We start from the raw sequence: 23233 nt of genomic DNA on the forward strand, positions 1-23233 counted from the left end.
TTTACTACTTTGGAGAGGAGAGCTTTTTGATCTTTGCAAATGATTACAATGGGAGCATATGGATTTTTGTTACTGTTCTGCACACACAGAAGCACACAAATGCACTGCACGCACGCACTCACGCACAAGCACACACACAAACCCTGGATGCCAGCCCCCTTTCATGTTGCTAGGAAACAGACTCTCCCCATGAAGCCCTTTTTATTATTATTATAATAATATTTATTTTGATTATTCAGACCTTGGAATGGTAGTGCTGAGAATGTGTAGAATTCAATGGTGAAATATTTAAATGTAGGTGATTCTTAACATGAGCTAGTACATGTGCAAATACTCACACACTCACACAGCAACAACAAAAGGATATACCTTCCTATATTAAATGTTAAGTATGCAATAACCATTCTTTGGGCCCTGGCAACATTTGGAGGAAAAATTATTTTTGTGGGTTATTACAAAAAATAAGTAATGCTCGCTCACACCTCAGCAAATATAATTTGGACGAAATTCATTTCCTCCGGATCTAGTAGTTTTTCTCTCATTTCTCAATGCATGGTCAGTTCTTTCTAAACTCACAAAGACTGACCTTTAGCCTAACCAGGTCATTTACAGTTCTGTCACAGATTTTCCTGCAGCTACTCCTGTTGGTAAAGATTTAATTTGCGCATACACAAGAAAACACACTGGTCATACCTAATAACAAGCCCTTAGGATTTCATTGCAAATACACACATTGTGTGGCTTAGCAAACAAAATATAATCAAAGCAGTTTGATGTAGCACATTTCCTGCCCTTTATTCAGTTATAGGCTTATTCTGGAGAGGCTGCAGGAATATCATGTGATAATTAGTTTTGCTAAGCCACTGAGCCAAATACCCCAATTTATCAAGCAGGTACTTCTGCAGAAATATGGCGCCCTATTTTTGAAACTAATAAAAAAGGCACAAAAGTCATTAAAGTCTATTTAGCTAAACTGCAATTAGGGACACATGACTATATTAATATACACGCCAAATCAAACGTTCTATATATGGAGCGATGAGTTTCATTCTCATCTCCACATTGGTCTGTTTGTCTTCTTTTTTCCAGGCAGGGAATTAAGAGCTTTAAATAAGGTGAGTCAGCTTTGTTTAAATAAGGAAAACACAAACGGATATTGATTGCCAGGACTGGACAAAAAAGCACTGACAATTCAGGTTCCATTGCTATTTGATTTGTTGCTTTCAAATTATGAATTGCATACTTATCACTAGGCTTTGCTGGCTTGTCATAGTCTTGAATGCATGGTAGGAATCACCCACAAAACTCAAGGCATTCTAATTTTGTTTTAAATGTGTAATAACATGACAACATTCAGAAGAAACACATACACACACACCCCAACCAGTCACAGCACCGACAAATTGCCCAGTCAGGGTCTCCAGGTGAGTAATTTGTTCTCCACATGTCTCCTTAAAACAAAACTAGCTCCTTAAGATCAAAGTAAAAAGTTTCATAGCTGGTTCACCAGGCTGAGTCATGAGATAATAATAATTTTAATAAACAGATAATGAAAACAACACCCCCCTTCCTCCTCTCCCCACAGCTTCCTATTTTCATACTACAACCCCTCCACGACCTACTGGTGGGAAATGTCTCCACGTAATCGATTCTCAACATGGTTGCCAGGGTCATGTCCTCTTGCCACCCCCACCCCAAGACGTGATCAGGGTTGTCTTGTGTCATACAGCCCATGGGCCAAGGAGGAGTCGCCTAGCTCTCTCCCATTTGCATAATATTAATGAGCATGCGTCTGGGTCAGAGGCATTAGTTTTCACACTGGCACTAATGAAGGAGACAAACAGCTTCCCCAAAGCATAATGATGGCGAGTGTGTCGCCTGCAGCCTGGCGGCTTACGCTCTCCACAGTCTCTGTTGGCTCAGGGAGACGATTTGCAAAACAAACCGGATCACTTGGGACTGGCTGGTTTAGTCTTCTCCACAGTGGGTGTACACCAAATAATGCACACACAAAACAAAAAAACGACCAGCATTTCAGAAGCCTTCAAACAAGCCTAGAAAAACACATTTCATTAAAGGGATACTTCAGCATTTCCTAATCTCTTTTAGGAATGTACAAAGATAGTTAAGTGCTCGAGTAAATGATTGAATGGATCAGTGTTCAACTTCTGAAATCAGTATTATAATCCACCACAGGAAGACAGAAATAATATAGATCATCAATTCAGTGAATTGCCTTATGTTTTAGAAAATCGTTTAAAGATAAAATTGTATTTGCCAATAAGTAAAAGACATAAGCTCTGTCCAAAGCCTAGGCTGCAGCCGAGGTAGGATGTGTTCTATGAAGACTCGTGTCCTATGAAGGCTAGTAACCTAGGTTACACAAATAGAACTGCACTGTAATGTCACAAAAACGATCTTTTCTGCCTCAAAGCAGTAACATGATAAAATAGATAAAAGATAAAATAGACGGTATTTGCTTATTAATATTATCTGGCATGATAATACTAGTTTAAATTATAAATTTAGTTTAGTTAAAAATGTTATTAAAACTCATACTTCAATCTTAAACACTCAAATTTCACCTTTAAACATTTAAATTTCAACTTGAATTAAATAATAAAATACTACATCAAATTTATGCTATCTATAATACTGTAATAGGCCAATAAGCTTTTTTGATTTAATATGGTATAGAGAGAATTATTTTAATTAGTAAATTTTACACTTTACAAGGGAAACAAACTCTGTGCCTGAAATTTCTGGAGCTCCTGTCTTGCTTATTTTCTCCAACGCCCCAGAGGTGCACAGAGGACTGTGGTTAGCTGAGGGCTATGGAGGATACGTTTGTTGCGTCCTTGAAATTGCAACAAACTTAGGCTGCATTTCTAGGCTGTACATAAAGGATCCTTCACATTGGAACAGACTTCTATGGCGTAGCGGCCGAGAAATGCAGCCAAGCTCTGCAGCAGCCTTGGGTCTTTAACACTTTTCAGCATATTTGCACATTGGTTTGAGTACCTGGAGCACTAAATAAACCAACAAAATAACCAAGTCCTTTTTATGGATTGTCAAAATCAGAAAGCATGGGATAAATCAAGCAGTTCATATTTTACTATGCTTCTGACAAAGCGCACAGGCATTTCCCACACTCTTGTCTTGACTATCTCCAATATGAATATCTCCAGTGGGAGTGCAAATATGAGGTTAAATGGAATAAAATAGACAATGGATTCAGAGAAATTAGGGGATCGAGAAAAACTAAAAATGAGAAGAAAAAATCAAACAGCTTCACTTCTCACTGAATGTGCTCATGTTGGGGTAAAGTGTCACTTGTTAACGTTTAAAGAAACAGACACTGAAACTGGTCATTCTGAATGGGGTTGTTAAAACAGGATGAGAGTGATTGTGTTATTTTGTCCAAAGCATGTCACAAACATTTTATGTGCTATGAAAAAGTATGTCACTTTTAAGAATGTGCCTGAGAAGTTAGAGATAGCATTGCTCTGTTCTGGCTTTATTACTCAGAAAAATAAGTAGCCCCAGCTGATGTTAGGTATGCATAGTAGCGATAAACATGTTACTATGCTTCCACTGAGGACAAAAACACACATTTCATAAGGCTGTTTTTGTATGAAAGTGTGACAAGTAAAACAATTTCCCTCTACTCTTTTCTAAAAGGAAATAAACCATATGAATGATGAACAGTTCATTCATAAATTTTCTCCCCTTTTACTTATAAATAATGCAGAACCGGTTCTGTCACCTAACACAATAAGATTACAGTTTACCAAGTTTTGCAATTTATTTTGTTTTCCTTGCCCCATGGTTAACAAATCATTTATAGTATACAGTCAGTTATCATAGACAATGTATGCATTCCTATAGTTAGAAAAAACACATAAAAAAGTCATTTATAAGAGAAATGAATCTGAAGGTGCTACAGCCCTTTCGCTTCTATTACATGCTGAACTACCTGCCCACTCATGTTTATTTTAAGGGTCTTGAGTCAACAGGTATTTTATTTCCTTTATAGGGAAACATCAAAATAACTGTCATTAGGTTTCCATCCACGCATTTCTATGTGTATTTTTACATACTCATTTAAAGTCTTGATGGAAGATACAAACATACACACAGACATACATGTGTATGAAAAAATGAATTACAGTGGGAAAATGTGGAAAAAATAACAAGACTGTTGTTAAAATATTAGCTCTGCTATTACAACAAGACAAGAGGAATTGTGATGAATTTAAAACTTGATCCACTTTTTATTCCATCACCAAAAAGTAGTAATGATCTACTAGACAGAAAAATTACTTATGACGCCTACCGGTGACATTTATCTATTATATTTGCTACTGTATTCGGTCTCTGCACTTTTATTATGCGAAATACAGCCATGAAATCAAACCAAACAAGTTACTCAATATTAAATCTCCACAGAAACTCCATACCTCACAAAAGTGAGGCATGAACTTGAAAGTTTTTTCTGTTGTACAGAGCAGAACAAACTTCATTATTTATCTTTTTTTTTCAGTTACTCACTTTAATATAATTTGCTTGACTGTAATTTGACAGCTGGATGGAAATCTGTCTAATTATAATTAACCGTATGCTTCAAATTTGCTGAAAGGAAATGAAAAATTGCTGAGTAATTTCACCTCCTCAGACTCAGCTTTAATTTTCTGTATGCAATATATTTATTATTGGCTACTCTGTATGTCATGTGGCCCACACGCCTATTGATAAAATAATTATTTTGATGACTACTTTTATACAGACCAACTTTTATTCAGAAATCAAATTTTAGAAAAAAAAAAAACTGTTGCTAAATGTAAGAAGAACCATGTCAAAACAAGACTGTTTGCCAAAACAAGAAGGGGGTTTAAAATAAAGAAAGAAAGAAAGAAAGAAAGAAAAGCACCATGGGAAAAGGCAGCTGCGGCAAACTAACAGACAGGAACAGACATCTATGGCAGGTATCTGCTATGTATTTAGAACATGGAGCCAGGTGGAATGCACGAAAATATCAAATCAAGCCCAAAACAATTATTTTTTTTCTTTCAGTGCCACACATAGTAGTGCTTTCCCCCAGTAGACAGATGACATGCGCTCAACAAAAACAAAAACGTTCATATTTCAGGAACAGTTGGAAAAGAGATGTTTTGGTTGCTATAGAAACCTGAAGGTTTATGTTCCCTTTACTTTTGGCATTGACATCAGGCTTGTTTAAAAAAGAAATCAAAACAAGTCAGATTGAGATGTTGGTAGTGGGGGAAAAAACATAAGTAATTTGCTTAACTACACCTGTGCTCACTCAGACAACTGTGCCTGTTTGATTAAATTATTTTGAGCAAACAAACTAGTTCCTGTCCAAACACCTAAACATGTTTAGTCTGGTTAGGAATTAGCTGTTTGTGCACATGTTTGTTTTTGTTTGTGCAAGGTTTTTCACTGAAAATTGGAGCCGTACGTGATATGCCATGCAACTGAACTTTCAGAAGGCTAATAAAAAAAATCAGCTATTATGGCCTTATCTTTTGATAATGATTCAAAGCTGCTGCTGCACTTCTCTTAATATGTAAAGAACTCGAACTGGCCCAGAGTTGAGAATTCATTAAAGATATTTTGAAAATGCATAATATATAATAAATAAATATACACTTCTCACTACACACTATACTAGCTCTTAGAGATGTGAACTCTGTTCTGAATGTGTTCGTACATCCACACAAACTATGCATCATGATGCATCCAACAATAAGGGCAGCATTAGGCTTCTTTTATACTATTACAGAAAACATGGAAGTAGAAAAACCTAATGTCTTTAATGAAGGCCTGCCTATCTGAAATTTTCACAATGTTAACATTTTAATGCGAAGTTTACAGCTAATAGCCGTCTAGAACTCCGTCATTAACCTGGAGTAAGAAGGCTAACATCAATGGCACAAGCTCATTAACATTCATTCATTCATTATCTGTAACTGCTTATCCAGTTCAGGGTCGCGGTAGGTCTGGAGCCTACCGGGAATCAGCTCATTAACAGCATTTGTTAATTTGTGATCAATTATAAGCAATTATAAATTATTTGTTTAAATAATCTAAATACAAAATTAATGTGTTTTAAATGTTGGTTTCCACAGAATTTAGCTTTGATACTTAACAATCCTTACTCATTAAAGAAATACCACAAAAGCATTGAGAAACAACAAAAAAGAGAAGAGTAAAGACCAACCATAAAGGGTTAAAGAGCACATTCCCCTGTATGTTTCTGAATGTATTGCTGGTGAAATGTTAAGTATGACAGAGTTAATGCACCACTGGGAAAAACTAGATTAGATGCAATGTCTGGAGCTGGCCCAATTTTTCCAACAGCAGCCTCCAAAGTGTGAAGCATGTTACGGCTGGCAGCCATATTTATGGACCCCGAAATTGCTAGTGTCTCCTGGGCCTCCCGAAACACATTTCTTTACAACAGATCAGCCAGGACTTGAGTTCTTGTTATTAGGCAGGCACCGACCACACTGCTTCCATCTGCAGCGTGTTGAAATGATCTGAAGATTGGGCGTGAATGAAAGATTCCATTCTACTTGCTCTCTCAACCCATTTCCGTCTTAATGAGCTGCAAAGGTAATTGTCTCTTAATCCTTACAAAGGCCCGTCTCTGTGCGCTATTTGAAACGGCAGTTAATTTGAAATGTGGGAGAGCAAGATGTCGAGATTGAGTCACTTTCCAAAGCATAAATACAGTAGAGCCACTGTGGGTGTCTGCTAGCGCTGTGACTCACTGTAGCCCTCTCACTGACACTCATCCTGCCATCTGTTTTGATAGTTTAGGGGGAAGTAAATACATCAATATAAACAATGACCACCAGCAACAACACATTTCTGGGGATTTAGGGAAACTGAACACGTATAAATATGCATCAAAACTTTTTTAACATGCATGCATTCCCTTTTGTTATGGTACAGTTAGGTATGAAAAATACAAGCATAGTGCTATAAACCCACGCATCCTATAACATTCAGATTCACTGAAAGTAGGCTCAAAAATTTGAAAACACTACTTTAAAAATTGTAAGTCAAATTCAGTTACATGTGTAAACGAATCTAACCTTCTTTGCAAAAAAAAATGAATATGTGAACTGAAGGAATAAGACTACTTAATAACAAACATTTTGGTTTAGTAGAGCTGTTGCGATCGAGTTTTGTGCCCCGATCCTGATCTGAGTCTTTTAATATTGAGTATCTGCCGATACCAAGTCCCAATCCAAGATTTTCCAAGATAGCACTGTTACACAGTGCACACTTCAACTCAGCCAAGTGTCTCTGCTTAACTCGCATTGCTTAACTGCATTCTCACATTAAGACAGAAATTGCTTGCATCCAAGCTGCTGTTTTTTTTTTTTAATAACAAAGTAATGAAATGGTGCCTTCACAAACGGCTCATATAAATAATTAAATGTTTTTATCTTACATGTAATGATCTAATGTGATTTTTATGTATAAAGAATTACTTTGATCAGTCAGATGTGTTGAGGGGGAAATGAAATGAAATGTAGTTTCTTCAGCATTGGCGCTTTGCCCACATGGGTCATGCATTACATGTAGGGAACCAAAAAAAACAGGCTCATGAAAAATTATCAAAATAACTATAATCATATAATCAACAGGTGGCACTGAGCATGAATTAATGGTGCCAGTGGGGCTAGGTACAGCCTTAGTCACCAGGGAGGCCAGTGTGGATTTATGGTTGTTGATGGTGTAATGACAAACTCATTTATGATTGATACTGAGCAAAATGTACCTTGGCGTTTGATGTGAAGAAGTGACCAGCAGGTGCTCACATTCATCAGATTAAACTGACAGTTGCACCTTGCAACACGAACATCGCGTACTCACAACCAAGGCTACAGAACCAAGCTTACAAGGTTGCTGAAGCTGATAAGACAGGAGAACAAGGCTACAGAACATTGAGCAAGCTCTGTTTCACTGTCCTTACGTCATCGTCAGGAAAAGACAAAACTGTGTGTAACCTTCTCTCAGTGTGAGTGTGTCCGCTGGTTTCATCCAACAACGCACGCTCTCCCTTACTCTTAATAAATCTTTTTGTTACTTGACACAAGAACTGCCTGTCTGATATTTTCAGGGTAAAACTTCCACCACAATGGTAAAGGGTAAGGTAGGACTGTAAAGCTGGCTTGGAGGTGGGTGGGTCTGGGACACCAGACTTCATTGTTAAGCCTTCTGGAGGTGCTCTGGCTTAATTCAGCAAAACACTGACGAAGGGAGATGCCTACCCGATGACCCCTGTGAAGAGCTAGTGATACAGTGGGTGGTTTGTGTACTCATGAGCTGGGCTCAGTGAGTAACTGTAGTTGTTAAGGATAGCTGATTGCTGGTCGGATCATAAACAGCAACAGCAACCTTAGTTTTGTGGGGTAGGATTCAACAACAGAAATATTTTGGCTGCAGTTAGGAAGAGGATATGGTGAATTTCTAATGGATTGGTATAGGATATTTAACATCTTATCCTGTGGATTACTATAAATAAGGAAAACATGTTAATAGATGTAAGCAAAACAAAAGTAACATTAATCTCCTTTGCCGCCCTCTCTCTTGTCTCCCTGTGATGCATCCCTACCCAGCCTCCCAGTGGTCTGTTCAATTATGCCTTAATCTCAAGTTTGGCACCTGTGTTTGGACATGGCCGTGAAAATGCATCAAGAGTCGAGAGCAGAAAGGAGAAAATAGAAGAGACAGCGAGATGATGCTTGCCCATCACTTGCCAGTAGAACAAAGCGTTTGTATAACAAGAAATTTTGTATTTTTTTTGTGTATAATGTACATTTTGTATAAAAGAAACCACAATGCTTAGGGCACCCAAATGGCTAGCGCCAGCCCTGACTTTCTTCAAGACATGGTGTTAAAATAAGTTATATTTTCAGCACTGACTTTCAGACTGACTTACAGTGCAACCACAAAACAAACCACTGAAGGTGGAAGTGTGACTCCATTGGCAGCAGCACTAAATGGACAGCTAACCCTGGCTGCTGATTGCCTTAATAAAAGTGATGACCAATGAGAAGCCCATTCTCTCTTTAGGAGCCATGGAGCATCCTCCTCTTCCTCCAGCTGATGGAGAGCAGGGTGTCTCAAACAAATCATGGTATTAACAGTCTCGCTTCAAAAAACAGAATAAAATGCCTCCCATATGGGTCCAAAACACAACACGGCATTTAGTGTCCAAATACGGGACGGGTAACGACTCTAATCATGTTCCTTCACGCTCCAGCTCTGAATCCAACTTACGGGAAAGTGTATTTGTGCTAAAGTGTATTTGAGTCAGAAAGAAAGATCACAACAAAATTTACAAAGCGTGCTACAAGAGGAGGAGGGAGAGTGATCTTGCTGCCTTGAGGTTACGGTGGATCGGACTTAAGATTGAGCCCAATAAAGCTGATACATATTTGTAAAATAATGCTGTGATTAGCCCCGATACCGATCTTTGAGACACCCTTAATGTTTAGTCTACACTGTGTAACAGTGGTCTTCAAATATATCATCTGTGTTCCCTATACAATTAAAACTGTTATACACCAAATTTGGTTGGAACAAAACCATGCACAATCTGGGGGGCTTCAAAGAGAGCACTGGCATTTAATATTTCACCAGCACACTGTGTTAGTCAACAATGAATAATGAAGTAACAGCAATTATTAATATGACAGGTGACTCTAACGTTTTGATCAGGAGTTATCGTTGTCAGTGTGTAGTGTGAACTCACCCCAGAATGACCTGCTCAGGGGCCCTGGTGGGAGTTAGTGGTCCAGCAGCAGCAGCTGGAGGAGGCTCCCTTCTGCTCCTCAGAGACTGGCTCCTCTGCACCTGCCTCAGCACACTGCTCTTCAGCTCCAGCAGCGTCGACATTGCTCATTCACCACCTACAGCAGAGACAGTGCTGTATTATAGGCACATGTGTGGGTTGATGGCGACCATGACAGTTTCATTCTGGTGAATTAAATCCCCCCTACACAGACCCACCACCACCCAAACCAAAACTGGAGGGAAAACAAAAACAATTAACCCGACGTCCACCTCGCTGGCCTACCTTTGGCTGGGTGCACAGAGAGGGTAATGAGTAATTACTGTAATCACGGCCTCCTTCCCGTAATCCAGTTCTGCATGTGTTCTGCGCTTAATTGATGTGTGTTACCAGCACGTTTGTCTGAGTGGCCACAAGTGGCCAGTCATGTGACATCAAAAGCCAGCAATTAGATACACTGTTCACAGCACTTGCAGAGTTCTTATCAAAGGTTGCACGAGGGTGACGGGAGAGTCAGAAGATTGTACATTAAGTTCATCAACTATTTTAAAGTAATTTTTCAGCAAAAAAAATTAACTCAAGGAACTTTTAATGTAGAAGACCCTCTTCCAGAAGGCCTCCTCTCAAATAAGAAAGTTCCCTTCTCTGATATTTGCATTGAAGCAAAATCTTGGCTTATGCATATTCACAAACAATGAGTGTCATAGTATATATAATACAAAGAGTCAGTTTCTTCCACTGCCAGGTTCTGCAACACCAAGAGGCCTTTTGCACAGTGGGTAAGGGGATCCCCATGGTCCTCCCACACTGCCTCTGAACCAAACTGGGTACTGTGGGCTGGCCAGACCTGGCATCTGGCTCTGCATTGTTGGTTTGTTCATGAGGGTGATGGGGCGACACAACAGCAAAAGGGAAAGCGGGGGCATTTTTTTCTCTCATTCTACAACAGTATTAACCCACAGTATCACAGTCCAATCAACGTTAGTATCACAGTCCACTCAACTTTTTACAGTATAGACCCGCCTCTTTTTGGGCGATGTCAAGATGGTGGGAAATTTCCCTTGACACCACTTAACCTCCCTTTCTTGCCCTAAGCCCTAAAGCCTTCCTGGAAGTGTACACTTCAAAGACGTTTGATGACGTTATCAAAGTGTGATCAAAAGAGGCACACGGTGTTCAAGTGTTGAGAGCATTAAGAGCAGAATGGGACACTTGCGCCCTTCAGGTGATTACATCACTACAACTTAAATGCTAAACACCACCGCTAAAAGCCAAACTGGGCTTAACTTTACAGTGTTTTATAAAACACTTCAACATACATGTCTAAAATCGATGAGATTATTTATTATAATGTGGATATTTGGAGGCTGTGACCAACAAGCTTTTAATGTTCTGCTCTTTTACAAAGCAAAACTCATCTTGTCCCTCAGAATAACCCTCACTGGACACACGTTAATGCCTTTTTGACGAGTTCACCACAGTTTTTCTGTAGAACATTATAAAAAAAATATATACAAATTGGGACACCCTAAAGCCTTGCATCCTAAGCAGACATGTGCAAAGGAGCATGAGGGTACAAGTGTGAGTATTGGGACAGGGAGAACAACCCTCAGGTTACATTTTTTTTAATTTATTTTTGTTTTCCAGCTGCAAATTCTTAAGTTAATTCTCTGTGGGTTCAGGGAGGTCATACACAAGGTGAGACAGACCTGGCCTGTCATCTGGTCTGGATGGGGCAGGGGGGATCGAAACGAGCGAGATGAAGGGATTTGAGTGAGGTTTTGCTTTTATCAGAATGGTTTTTAAAGACTTCTATATCAAAAAGTTTGATTTACTGTTTATTTTTGGGGGGCTTGTTTCTGTATAACTTGTTCTTAATGTTTCGACAGGAAAGCAAATTAATGTTGTGCAGTCTGACATATGCACTAAAATACGAATCTCAGGTGGTGCTGGTATGAAAACAGAGTGGTTCCAATGTGTAAAGAGGAGAGAAAAGGAAGGATAGTTGGGGGAGTCTGTTAAAACCAACTCAAACTGGGCAATCCAGCACAATCTGTGCGGAGCCAACTGAAATATATCCCAGAACACCCCACCCCTCCTTATTTCCTTCGCTGTTTCGCATTTTGTCATTTCAATATTCAAACTTTTCCACTTCGTTCAGATTGTGTAATGTGTAATGCACCGGAGAAAAACAGATTTAACATGAAAAACAAATGAAAACATTACAATTTTCTGAGCATGCGCAGAGCTGCAATGTAGCACATTTCAACAAGGTAGCACCCGACAGAACTTCCGGATCAACTGTACAGTCTGGCCCTGACGTATGGTGTGTTTCAAATGGCCCCCTTCTCTGTTCCCTACATTGCTCACTATGTTGTGAAGTATATAGTGATTAGGGCACAACTCTGTATGGATAAGTGGAACAGCTAGAGTCGTGTGGAGTAGCTAGTGATCTGGTCATTATGGCTACCATAAACGTCACAATATTCATCAATCTCCTGCACCTAATATAAAATATTATCTGGAGACTGAAGTGTGAAGAATGTATTGAATTTTATGAGTTATGATAAAACTGGCCTGTCTCCAAAATATTTGTGAGGGCGGCTAAATGACAATGTCCTAACTATTTACACCTGGAGTACACCGCCCTTTAAACCCGTTCTCCTAAACTACTGTAAACTGTAATCTCATGTAATATTTTGTCTTTTAAAACCACTTAGTCTCAGAAGAGACGCCGCACTATTACACTTGGGCGGAGTGCGGGCGGGATTAGCTCGCAGATTTGCTCTGTGATTGACACCTCTGTAAACTCGCTGTTAACTCGCTAGATTTCATATATTTAACGACGGCCATAATCATCAACATTTAAAGAAATAAACGCTTTAAATAGATCACAGTGTGTGTGATGATTCGATATAATATATGAGTTTCACTTTTTTAATTGAATTGCTGAAATAAATTACATTTTTGATGATATTCTAATTTATTGAGATACACCTGTATATTAACAAGCACATCAGGGTCTAGAGCAGGGTCACCAACCTTATCCACAAAGGGCCAGTGTGGCTGCAGGTTTTTGTTCCAACCTAACAGAAGCACACATTCTAGCAGTTTAGAGAGGAGACTAGCTTATTAAACATGTAGAATCAGGTGTGCTCTGCTTAACTGGAATGAAAACTTGCAGCCACCCCAGCCATTTGTGGATAAGATTGGTGATGGTCTAGAGGACTGTATCTCAAAAATTTCACCTAGTTACATGATCAAAAGCTCAGCCAAGTGGTCCATCGCTGAGAGTTGAAAGGAGCGTTTAAGTCCCTTAAATTATTCAAAGGGAATTGACCATTAAGAAACTTTACTCTTTTTAAGGGAATACTTAAAGGGAACCTCTACGATTGTGGGGAACTGCAGCTCTCTCTGGTTTGTTTGCATTCAGGAGCTCTGCTTCTTTTAAGGTGGAACATGTCTGAGGGGGAAAAAAACACCTCTTGTTTGTAAACAAGGTTTATGATGATTTCCTTAAGTAAACCCTTAGGTATCACTTTCTTTTTTTCTGCAACCCACGTAACATTAAGGGAGGTTTAATGACAATATTAAGGGTAATTTCTCACTTTGTGTGTTTTATGTCACCAGGCAAGATTGTCTCTCTGTTATTTGCAGACAATGCTGTCCTTCAGACTTCTTCTTATAATGTTTTTCAACAAACAGCTGGGCAATTTGAAGCTAAGTTTGAGGTGGCATGCAGATCAGCACCTCAAAGTCAGAGGCTATGGTTATGTCCCAGAAAATGATGGCATGCTCCCTTCAGGTCAGGGAAGAAAACCTACCCTAGTGGACTACTTTAAGTATCTATGTGACTTAACAATCATAGCTTAGGTGCCGAAGCAGCAGTAATGTGGACCCTATACCGGAGTGTGTTGCTGAAGAAGGAGCTTAGCTATGAAGCAAATTTCTTGATTTACCTGTCAATCTACATTCCTACCCTCACCTATGTTCATGAACTTTCAGTAATGACCAAAAGAATGACATCAAGACTGCACATAGGTGAAATTAATTTTCTCTGCCAGACAGCTGGGATCACTCTCTGTGATAGGGTGAAGAGCACTTCACATCAAAAGAAACCACATGAGATGGTTCAGGCATCTGATAAGGAAGCCCCCGGTAGCCTCCCACTGGCCTCCAGGCCTGGTCAACTAGCCGTAGGCTTCAAGGCAGACCCAGGACCCACTGGAGTGATTAGCCTTGGAAAGCTGCAATTGTTTGCTTTTTTTGAGGGTATCCCCAAGTCAATTGCATGCTCTATCTGGCCAACTTTATCCCTCGTGGTGCAGTAATAGTCTTATTATATTATTATAATATTCTTTTGGGAATATTTGATCACTGCTATGAGGATTTGAATGCATTCAGGCCCAAGTGCATTAGTGAGGTCAGTATATTGGATGATTAGTTTTGTATCAAAATGCCAATTCAGCTCATCCAATATGTTTTAAATGGTGTTCCGTCCCTCCAGAGAATGACAATCCACTGCTTTGTAGCTGAATGCAGAAGACTTTAAATACCTCTTTCAGTATTTGGGTGTGCACCAATTTATGATGTCCTCTAAAAAGCAAACACTGTGTCAGCTCCATATTAACAACTAAAATGTAAAAAATGCAAGTAAATATTAAAAGGAAGCATGGTGGTGCAACAGATGGGAGTGTTGCTAGCTATAAGGTACTGGTTTCAATCCTCAGGTCATTGTCTGGAGAGTCTGGTGTGTTCTCCATGTGTCTATGTAGGTGTCCTCCAAGTGTTCTCTATTCCTCTCACAATTCAAAACACATGCTAGTAGGTGCCCTAGCTTTGGTGTGAGTGTGTAATGCCTCATGATGGACTGGCACTCTGTCCAGGTTGTGTTCCTGCCTGGCGCCCTTTGATTCTGAGTTGACTCTAGACTTCCCACTGCCCTGATCAGGATGAAAGGGTTACAGAAGATTAATTCATTCATTAAATTATGGCAGCATAGATCATTTTAGATCTGTATAAGTCTTTTTAACGCATCTGTAAAATTGAGAATTTGTTCAGTGATGTAGCGCTGCCTCCGTCAGTCCGTGACAGGCCAAAGCTACAGAAGAGGGAAGAAAGACCAATCGACAGGAATGAAACAAACAAATGCAGAAAACGCAGAAGGGAGGGGGAGATGACTAAACGATGATGGGAGGGGTTTTGATTGATCGAGACATTCCAAATAGACACACAAACACCACGTTCAGAAAACTGACAGCAAATGTTCCCTTTTGTCAAATCCCTAAATGCTAAGGGGAGGTGCTCTAAAGCCTACTCATGCCTCATCTTCTATATGAAGAGTGCAGAAAAAGGAAAAAGAGAAACGTTTATCTGGGTGTTCAAAGGCAAGTTCTTTTTTCAGCAGGCACAAAGCTCCGTATTCAGTCTGTTTAGAGTCTATTATACAGCATCACAGTCTGACAGGCCTTTCAAACCACAATAAGGAATCGCAGCAAGCCTTTTACACAACCACAGTACAAGACCCAGCCTACTTCACTGTATGTGCTTAGGAGACTAGGAACAGCTTTTCTCACAGCCATTTTATACAATTTTATAATTGCTGTGTGTAATGGTATCATATTCTTCATTAGTAAACTGGTCTAGTCCAGTGTAAGTGTCAGACTGCAATGGTGCTATTTCAGCCCTAATTTGAAGCCTATAAATCTAATCAGAACCAGGATGTTAAAGCAATATATTTTCCTTTGGGTTGATAGAGCTGCCAGACAGCCATGACATGCTGATGGTCCTCAAAGCAGACTGGAAGCAATGCCATCCGCTTTTCCTTTCGAATAAATCTGAGAAATGTCACTTATGATAAACGGGCTAATTTGGACATTCATTTTTTAAATATATAGTGTAGACAAGCAATATTGATATGCATAACCTTGGCAAGCTGGGCATCAATCAATCTATTTTTGTAGCCCCAAAATTTCAGACTGGATTTTCACCTATAGAAATCACAGCAAGAGGAGGGAGAATAGTGGTGCAGTTTTAAAGCACCCTTGTCTTACACATTTTATCCATCCCTAACACATCCAATGGAATCAAATAAATCCTAATCAATTATCAGTGGAAATGAGTGTTAGGATAGAAAATACATCACTATGCAGGCTACGGCACCTCCAGGAAAAGAACGAATGCAGGATTAAAACTAAATTTTCAGTTGTTTTCTTTGTCAGCTGTGGGAACCACTTTATGCTACAACATGTTGTATACTAAACTAAACTAAACTAAGTCATACATAAACGTCAACTTTAAATCTTAAGTCAACTCTCTGCGTAGTTTATTGTCAATTTTATCTTTTTAGTTCAGTCTAGTTTAGTCTAGTTCCCGTTCATTAAAACTCTCATTCTGGACTGCATTTTGGGGTAAGTCAACCAGTTTAGGTTGTGCTTACTCAATAGCAGAAAAAGGGACTTGCCTTCTCATTACTCAATTACTCCCTGCATTTAGTCATTGCTAATTCCCACCCACAGGCTATGATTCCTCGTATCACACAGTGCCTCAAGTCTGGTGGGGTGAGGACTTTCTCATCTCATCCATCTGAACACAGAGGGCTGAGGAGTCACTAGGATTAGAATTAATGATCTTTTGATAATTAAGCAGTGAGCTAGTTGTGACAACTCCAGAATGCCAACACTGCTTAGATTTCTGTATCAAAAAAAGGACATAAATGTGAATTGCCTCTGTACCTACACAGTCCTACAGGCTAAGTCTTTGCTTATAAGGGACATATTACACCATTTTTTTCACAAGTTTATTTACACAGATCTCTGAGGTCTTAATTAGAAGTCTGTGACATTTCCTGGTCAAAATACCACAGGAATCAAATAACAGAGCACCTTTCTTTCCCTGTCTAAACAGCCCTGTTCCAAACAACCTGTTTCAGCGCCTGTTCTGTTAAATGATAATATGCCACTAGCAGAAAGAAGCGAAGCACAGAAGCTGTCATTTTTCTTTTTTCCCTGGTTCTTTTTTTTTCAGTACACTCATTGTAAATGTTTTGCTTGGTTTAACCTCGTCTTTGTGCTCTCAAATAAACATGGCTCCAGCGCTTTACTGGAGACACTCAAATGAGGGTGTTATACAATTGTAAAGCTTCCTGACATTAGAAGTGGAGCAAAATATGAACAGCTCATTAAATCCCATGTTTTTGTAAGATGGCTCACAAAAATTACTGGGCTTATTTCAGTTCTTCAGTTTGGTAGGCACTCAATGAATGTGCATAAGAACTGAAAACATGAGTGAGTTTTTCATATTTTGTACAAGTTAAATGAAGAAAACTTGTGGTCTTCATTTCTCCAGAGATTCACTTGTGTCTGACAAATAGAAAACAAAAGATTATGAGTTTAAATATCATAAACATCTCATTGTTTTGTTGATATGAGAGGGGTGCTTGGGATGTAACCTGTAGGTGGGAACTGAAAATCACTTAAACTGAGAAAAAGAGACTAAGAAAAAAATGCAAGACAGAAAACTAAGGAACTACAAAGTAACTTCTGAGGAAGCAACCAAGTGTGTCCCCTTGTTTGAGTAAGCTCAATTAAAAAAAATTAACAGTAAAGTAAGTAGTATGAGAAATGTAAATTAGGATAACCTAAGATAATATAAAGAAAAAGTGCTACTGTGCTGGAGGGTGATTCAATTTTACGTAGGGCAAATTTAATTTTTTACAGTCCAGGAAGCAGAGGGACACATAGGACTTGAACTCTAAATTTCTTGTCAGTTAGGTGGTTAGATTGATTTATCACTCAGGACCCAAAAAGCTGCTTAAAGAATTTTTAAAGCAAATGATCTCAGAGCTCTCAGGCCAGTGCTCAGGTTTAGACAGGGGAGAGAGAGTAAAGAACAGTTATCTAAGCTAATACATACATGTGGAATGTTTTCAGTTATTAATGGTTTAGATGCATTTTGGTCTATATAATGTTAATTGGGAATTGGGTTAATTCAGTTTTTATCATTGTTTTTTCATAACCAGGATTTCCTTCATTTTGTCCAATTTTTTTTAGTATTTCCTCACAATATAAATTTCAGGAGAAAAAAGACCCTTCACTTGATTTAGCTTACGTCTTTCACTGAAAGCAGTAGAACAGTGCCATCAGACTCGGGGAGAACAGCCAATGCATGTCTGATGTTCCTTTCACCCGTACTAAAACCAGCAGGTCCTTCACCATTTTCATGCCAGATACCAGCCCGCATATGTTCACAGCCAATGAAACCAAATTATGGTTAAACATCTCTTTTGATGTTTTACATTTTCAAAATGATGAATATCTCGCACTGCACAGAACTGGTAAACTGATAAGTACTGACCTCTCTCTAAAGCTCATACTGGATCTATAGTGCATCCTATACCTCTCTGTACATAAACTCAGACATTCGACTAAACTGTGAATAACATCTTCCTAGTTGTCAAGGGCCAACATTAGATACAGACACAGCAGAAAAATCAAGAGAATCAAGGTCATAAGATTTCTCAGTTTTGATTGATTTGGGCCAGAGTAACCTACAGGATTTTCAGAGATCTTAATGAAGTGGAAAATTTTGATAAATCATTCCACAGTGTAACTCTAACATAAGTCTGAAAATGCTTCTTTTTTATAACAGATAGGCATCATGTTCTCACCCAGTCTGATTATATAGTCAAACTACTTTCATTACAAGACAAAATAATGGAGAAAACAATCAGAAAATCAAGTAAAGTGTCTTTTTATACATTTTTTCTGAAACTCATTGTGAGGGAAAAAGTAATGAACGACTATTAAATTGAAACAAAAATTTTAATTGGTTTAATTTTTTACTATATCAAATAAAAAGGTTTAACCCCACTATTCTGATTCTAGATTTAGCCTCAAACTGTCAGAATATTTAATTGATACATATTACTCTGGCTCATTTTCTTTGTTTCCTTATGTAAATTCACTGCTTCATAGAGATGCAACTGTGTAGTTAGTCAAGAAACAAGAGGTCATGTTTTTGATTTCAAGTGACATCTCAAGGCTGGTTTATATTTCTGCATAGATCCATGTGAATGCTGAACCATGAGTAAGTGTAGCAGGCAGAGCACCTCTACAGAGTATCAACTACACTCTGTAAATGCTGACAGAGACAAGATCCAAGCAATGCTGAACCCAAACAAACCTAATTGGAGCAGTTTAAATATCAGTTGTTAGAAGAACTATGGCGTAATACTGCCACGGGTCATCCTCAATTAAAGTGTATAAAACAAGACTTTCTTCTGTGCTTCTCAGTTTTATATATTCTGGTTTGGATGCTGCCTCAGTGAACTCATATACAGTTAATTCATGTTGGCTGACACCTTGGCGAACATATGACGATGACAGGTGGAAGTACAAACCTGCCATCAGACTTCTTTGTCAGGAGTCTATTGAGAGGGAGTGTGGCTTAGGTGTGGAAACTGGCAATGACCAAACTGAGTGTGAGGAAAATTCCACATAATTAATTACTCATTTTAAGAAAGCAAACATATTGTTTCTTCTAATGTAAGTTAAAATAAATCTTGACCAGAAAAGTGGAGAAAACAAAAGAACGATATACAGGTCTTTGTGTTGTCCATATGAAATATTGCCATTTCACAGTACAGATCAAATCAAATCAAATTTATTTGTATAACTCTTTTTACAACTGATGTCACAAATCAGCTTCACAGAATTCCGGTAAAGACAAAGTTTTGACACAAAATGTAAAAAAAAAAAAGGTTGACCAGTGTTAGGTTGTTTTATTTTTATATACTGTAAGAGAAGGAGTTTCAGTATTTCATAAAGTATGGAAATGATCTACCAAATAATTCTGGACCATTGTTACTGGTCTATTCATCAAATGTCAACACACTGTAAAGAGAATGCAATGTGTTTAAATCATTTTGAACTTTGTCTACGTTGATGGTACCTGAGACAGAGAAGAGCTCATAAGAGGTTTCAATGGTTAACTAATAAAATAAAGGTCAATATATGACTCAATTACAAAAATAATTGTTAGTTGCAGCTCTATCATTGCAGCAGAGGAAATACATCTGAAAATGTGTCTAGTTCTGGTAGCATTAACCCACTGGGATGAGTCAAAGGGACCGTGGTTTGCACACCACACCCGTTAAACTTGCATTAAGAAAGGTCAGGGTCCCCTGAGCAGGCTGGCCATTTTTTCACACTTAATCGTTTCCGTCCCTATCTGTCTGCTTTTAGATCTGGATCTGCCAGTAGCTGAGAACGAGGCACATGGGAGTCGTGGCTACCTGCCGCCTAGATTCCCATGCTCCCAGCTGTTGCCAGCAGCAATTAGCAAAGGGGTGGCGAGCAGGTGCCTATGAGATGAAACCAGTTTCAATTAAGTGCGCTCTGTTCACACCGGGTATCACTCTGTCTCAGCCATCAGCCTGTGTGAAACTACCGTGCCACATGACACATGGCACCAGCTGCCAAGGGAGCGATGGCGCAAACCAACAGCATGGACACTGCCGACAACACACCCACCCCTACCCCCCCTCACACACACACACACACACACACACACAGTCCTGGGCATGTGAACGGCAGTGTTGCTCAACAGAGTGGCTCCTGTGAGAGACAGTCAGGCAGACCCAGCTTCATCTGCTAGGCATGGAGGGGTCTCTATGGTAACGGCTGAGCGAGAGGGGCCGTGGACGCAGGTACATAGGATTCCATAAAGGCTGCACAATGAACAGCCTTGGCACTATTATATCAGTATTTCATAGCTGGTTAAGCACACAAGAAATAACAGTAGATCTCGAGAGGGATTCATCACAACCTGTGTCCTCCAAACCTGGAGTATATGCCATGGAGTGAGAGAGATTACAAGTCAGTTCTGTCAAAGCCACCATGTCAGAGAGATCACCACCTGGTTGGCCTTATTGTCCCAAAGCTCCTGTCATGGTAATAAAATTGACAAGTGACGCGGATCAGCAAAATAGGAGCGATCCATCTTATTGGAAAACTCATCCCGCTGCCATCTTTTCTCATTCACCCAGATGGATTAACCTAGTGGTCTCTGTCAAATGAAATCAGGCAGGGCTCCTGCATAATGCCCTCATTGGGCTGACACACTGCAATTGGCGGTGCATTTTTCTCCAGCCTCGTTGTATGTGTTAAGGGACTGAAGCAAATTCTTCCTGACAAGATTTGACATCCAAGGGAGGAAGACCTTTCAGCACAATAGTGTCTTTCCAATTCGCCATTCATCTTTGAAGACGTGAAAAGTTGTCCAGACGTGGTGGAAGGAACCAGCGTACTGCCTGATCTTGGTAGGATCACATACATACCACATCAATACAATTCCACAAGTGTGGTCTTCTAAAAGCGTATAGATTGCATTTCTGTGTATGCTGGAGATGTCCTCTCTGTGTTCTCTCTGTCCACCCCTTCTTTCCAACTGGCATGGCTGGTGTTTGTGCAGCTCTCTGCAGACTAATTCAACAAGCACATCATTTTCTACAATTATTTATGACAGCAGGGCCTATAATTGTTTTGTGTGGCAATCACAAATCTCTCCTCTCCGTCTCAAGGCTGTCGGAAAAAGCAGTGAGGGTGAGCACAAACCAGTGTTTCCAGAATTTAGGAAAATTGCTCAAATGTCAAGGAGCCTCCTCATTCTTAGTTACTCAACTGTGGCAACAGGTTGATGATGTAGCTGACTGATTAAAAAAATGGTACAACCAAACATTTTAATTGTACTGCTACTGTCCAAGTAACCCAATCAAATCGGTGCTTGAAAACTCAGCCTCTTAATCAGACAAGGCAAAGGCTCTCATGAGGTCACATTGGCATTATTATCATTTGGCCAAGACCCTTCGCTCAGGGTGAGAGATGGTCTGTGTGTTTTTCTCCAACTGATGAGTTCATTGTGTGACAGAATGAGTCAGGGCCACCACTGGTTTTGAGACCTGAGTGCCACTTAATAAACACAAAGTCAGTGTGCATATCAGGGACTAGAAAGAAATGAGGATGGTGAGCTAGTGTCTCATGTATCTGACGTGGCTCACTCAAATGAAATATCTATTCTAGTGCCTGGTCGATACCCCAGAGGTTTACTGGTATCTGCAAATACTAGCACCATTTTAGTGACTTGCTTCCTATTCTAAACAAAAGCCTCTGATATAAACAAATTATTCTTATGTTAAAATCTCCATAATTGACAGTAAACATCCTTTAAATTCTATTACAGCAAACCAAACGTGTCAACTTGAAAACCTTGGTCAAAATAGCCAAACTGTATAAAATAAATTTAAACACACATTTTCCCATGAGGATAATATGTTATAACACACAACAGAAGTTTCTAAGACAAATATTTAATAGATTAGAATTTTTAGAAAACAAAAACACTAAGACGTCGGTTAAACCCCACCATTAAAATTCTATAGTGATGCCACTACCCAACATTATTCATGTGCATTTCTGTCTGTGCTGATTAACAAACATTTCACAAAATATAGAAACTGGGAGTAGAAATACCTACATTATAATTTCAATGAAATGAAACATTTATTTTTACAGTGTTACTTGAACTTGTAGACATTTAACAGCATTTGAGATATTTTTTGTATAAAAGGCCACTGTATAAAAATAAGCAGCTTTTCTGGAGTAAACACATGTAATCTAATACAAGTACAATTATGAACTCAAGCCAAAACAGTCTGTTAGAAGATACAGCAAAAATAATTAAGCCAGTTTTCTACTTTAGGGAATACTGTGATGAAAATCAATTCAAAAATGTTTCATTTACTATATAAAATAATCCAATAACAAGTATAATTGAGAGTGGTGATGCTGATCTACTTCCAGCTCCCACACACACTATTAGTCAATTCATCAGAACATAAAATATAAAAACTGGTCCTAGTCTAACACTTCTGCTTGACAAAGCTTGAAATAGAGTGACCAGTGCAATTTTTTCTTTAAATGCAGAGCCTCCATCAGTCATGTTGGCAAAAGCAGTGCACTAGGAACCACAGGGCTTATCATTAGGATCTATGAGCAGATAAAGACCATAATCCCCCAGGCTGTGATAAAAGTTCCGAAGGGCCATCAGAGGATTTGTGCCATCTTAAGTCTTGGCTGGCTATTTCCAATAGGACAATCTGCGAGTGTGATCTTCCCTAACGTCAACCATGATACCACTCATGCACTTTGCAATGGAGATTGATCCAGAGAGCTGTCGGTAAGCGGGAGGTAAAGGAAAGTAAAGAACTGTAACTGTGAAGAATAGTGTCTACTGTCGTCACAAGGAGAAAAAAAAACACGTTGAAGGACAGCTGTGCATGCCTTTACATTCAGCCCTGTAACAGAACAAATCAGAATGGCATTCAACGCTGGCCTTCTATGA

General features: G+C 39.1%; 1 protein-coding gene across 1 annotated transcript in view; it reads right to left on the bottom strand.

The window, feature by feature from the left end:
- Nucleotides 1–23233, bottom strand: part of baiap3 (BAI1 associated protein 3) — a 66480-nt gene that overhangs the window by 40231 nt on the left and 3016 nt on the right. The window contains exon 2 of the mRNA XM_066674277.1: nt 9794–9950. Coding sequence (XP_066530374.1) covers nt 9794–9936 — 143 coding nt within the window. The 5' untranslated portion in view covers nt 9937–9950. The remainder of the gene's footprint in view (nt 1–9793; nt 9951–23233) is intronic.

The sequence above is a fragment of the Hoplias malabaricus genome, chromosome 6 (genome assembly GCF_029633855.1).
Source record: "Hoplias malabaricus isolate fHopMal1 chromosome 6, fHopMal1.hap1, whole genome shotgun sequence".
Lineage (NCBI taxonomy): Eukaryota > Metazoa > Chordata > Actinopteri > Characiformes > Erythrinidae > Hoplias > Hoplias malabaricus.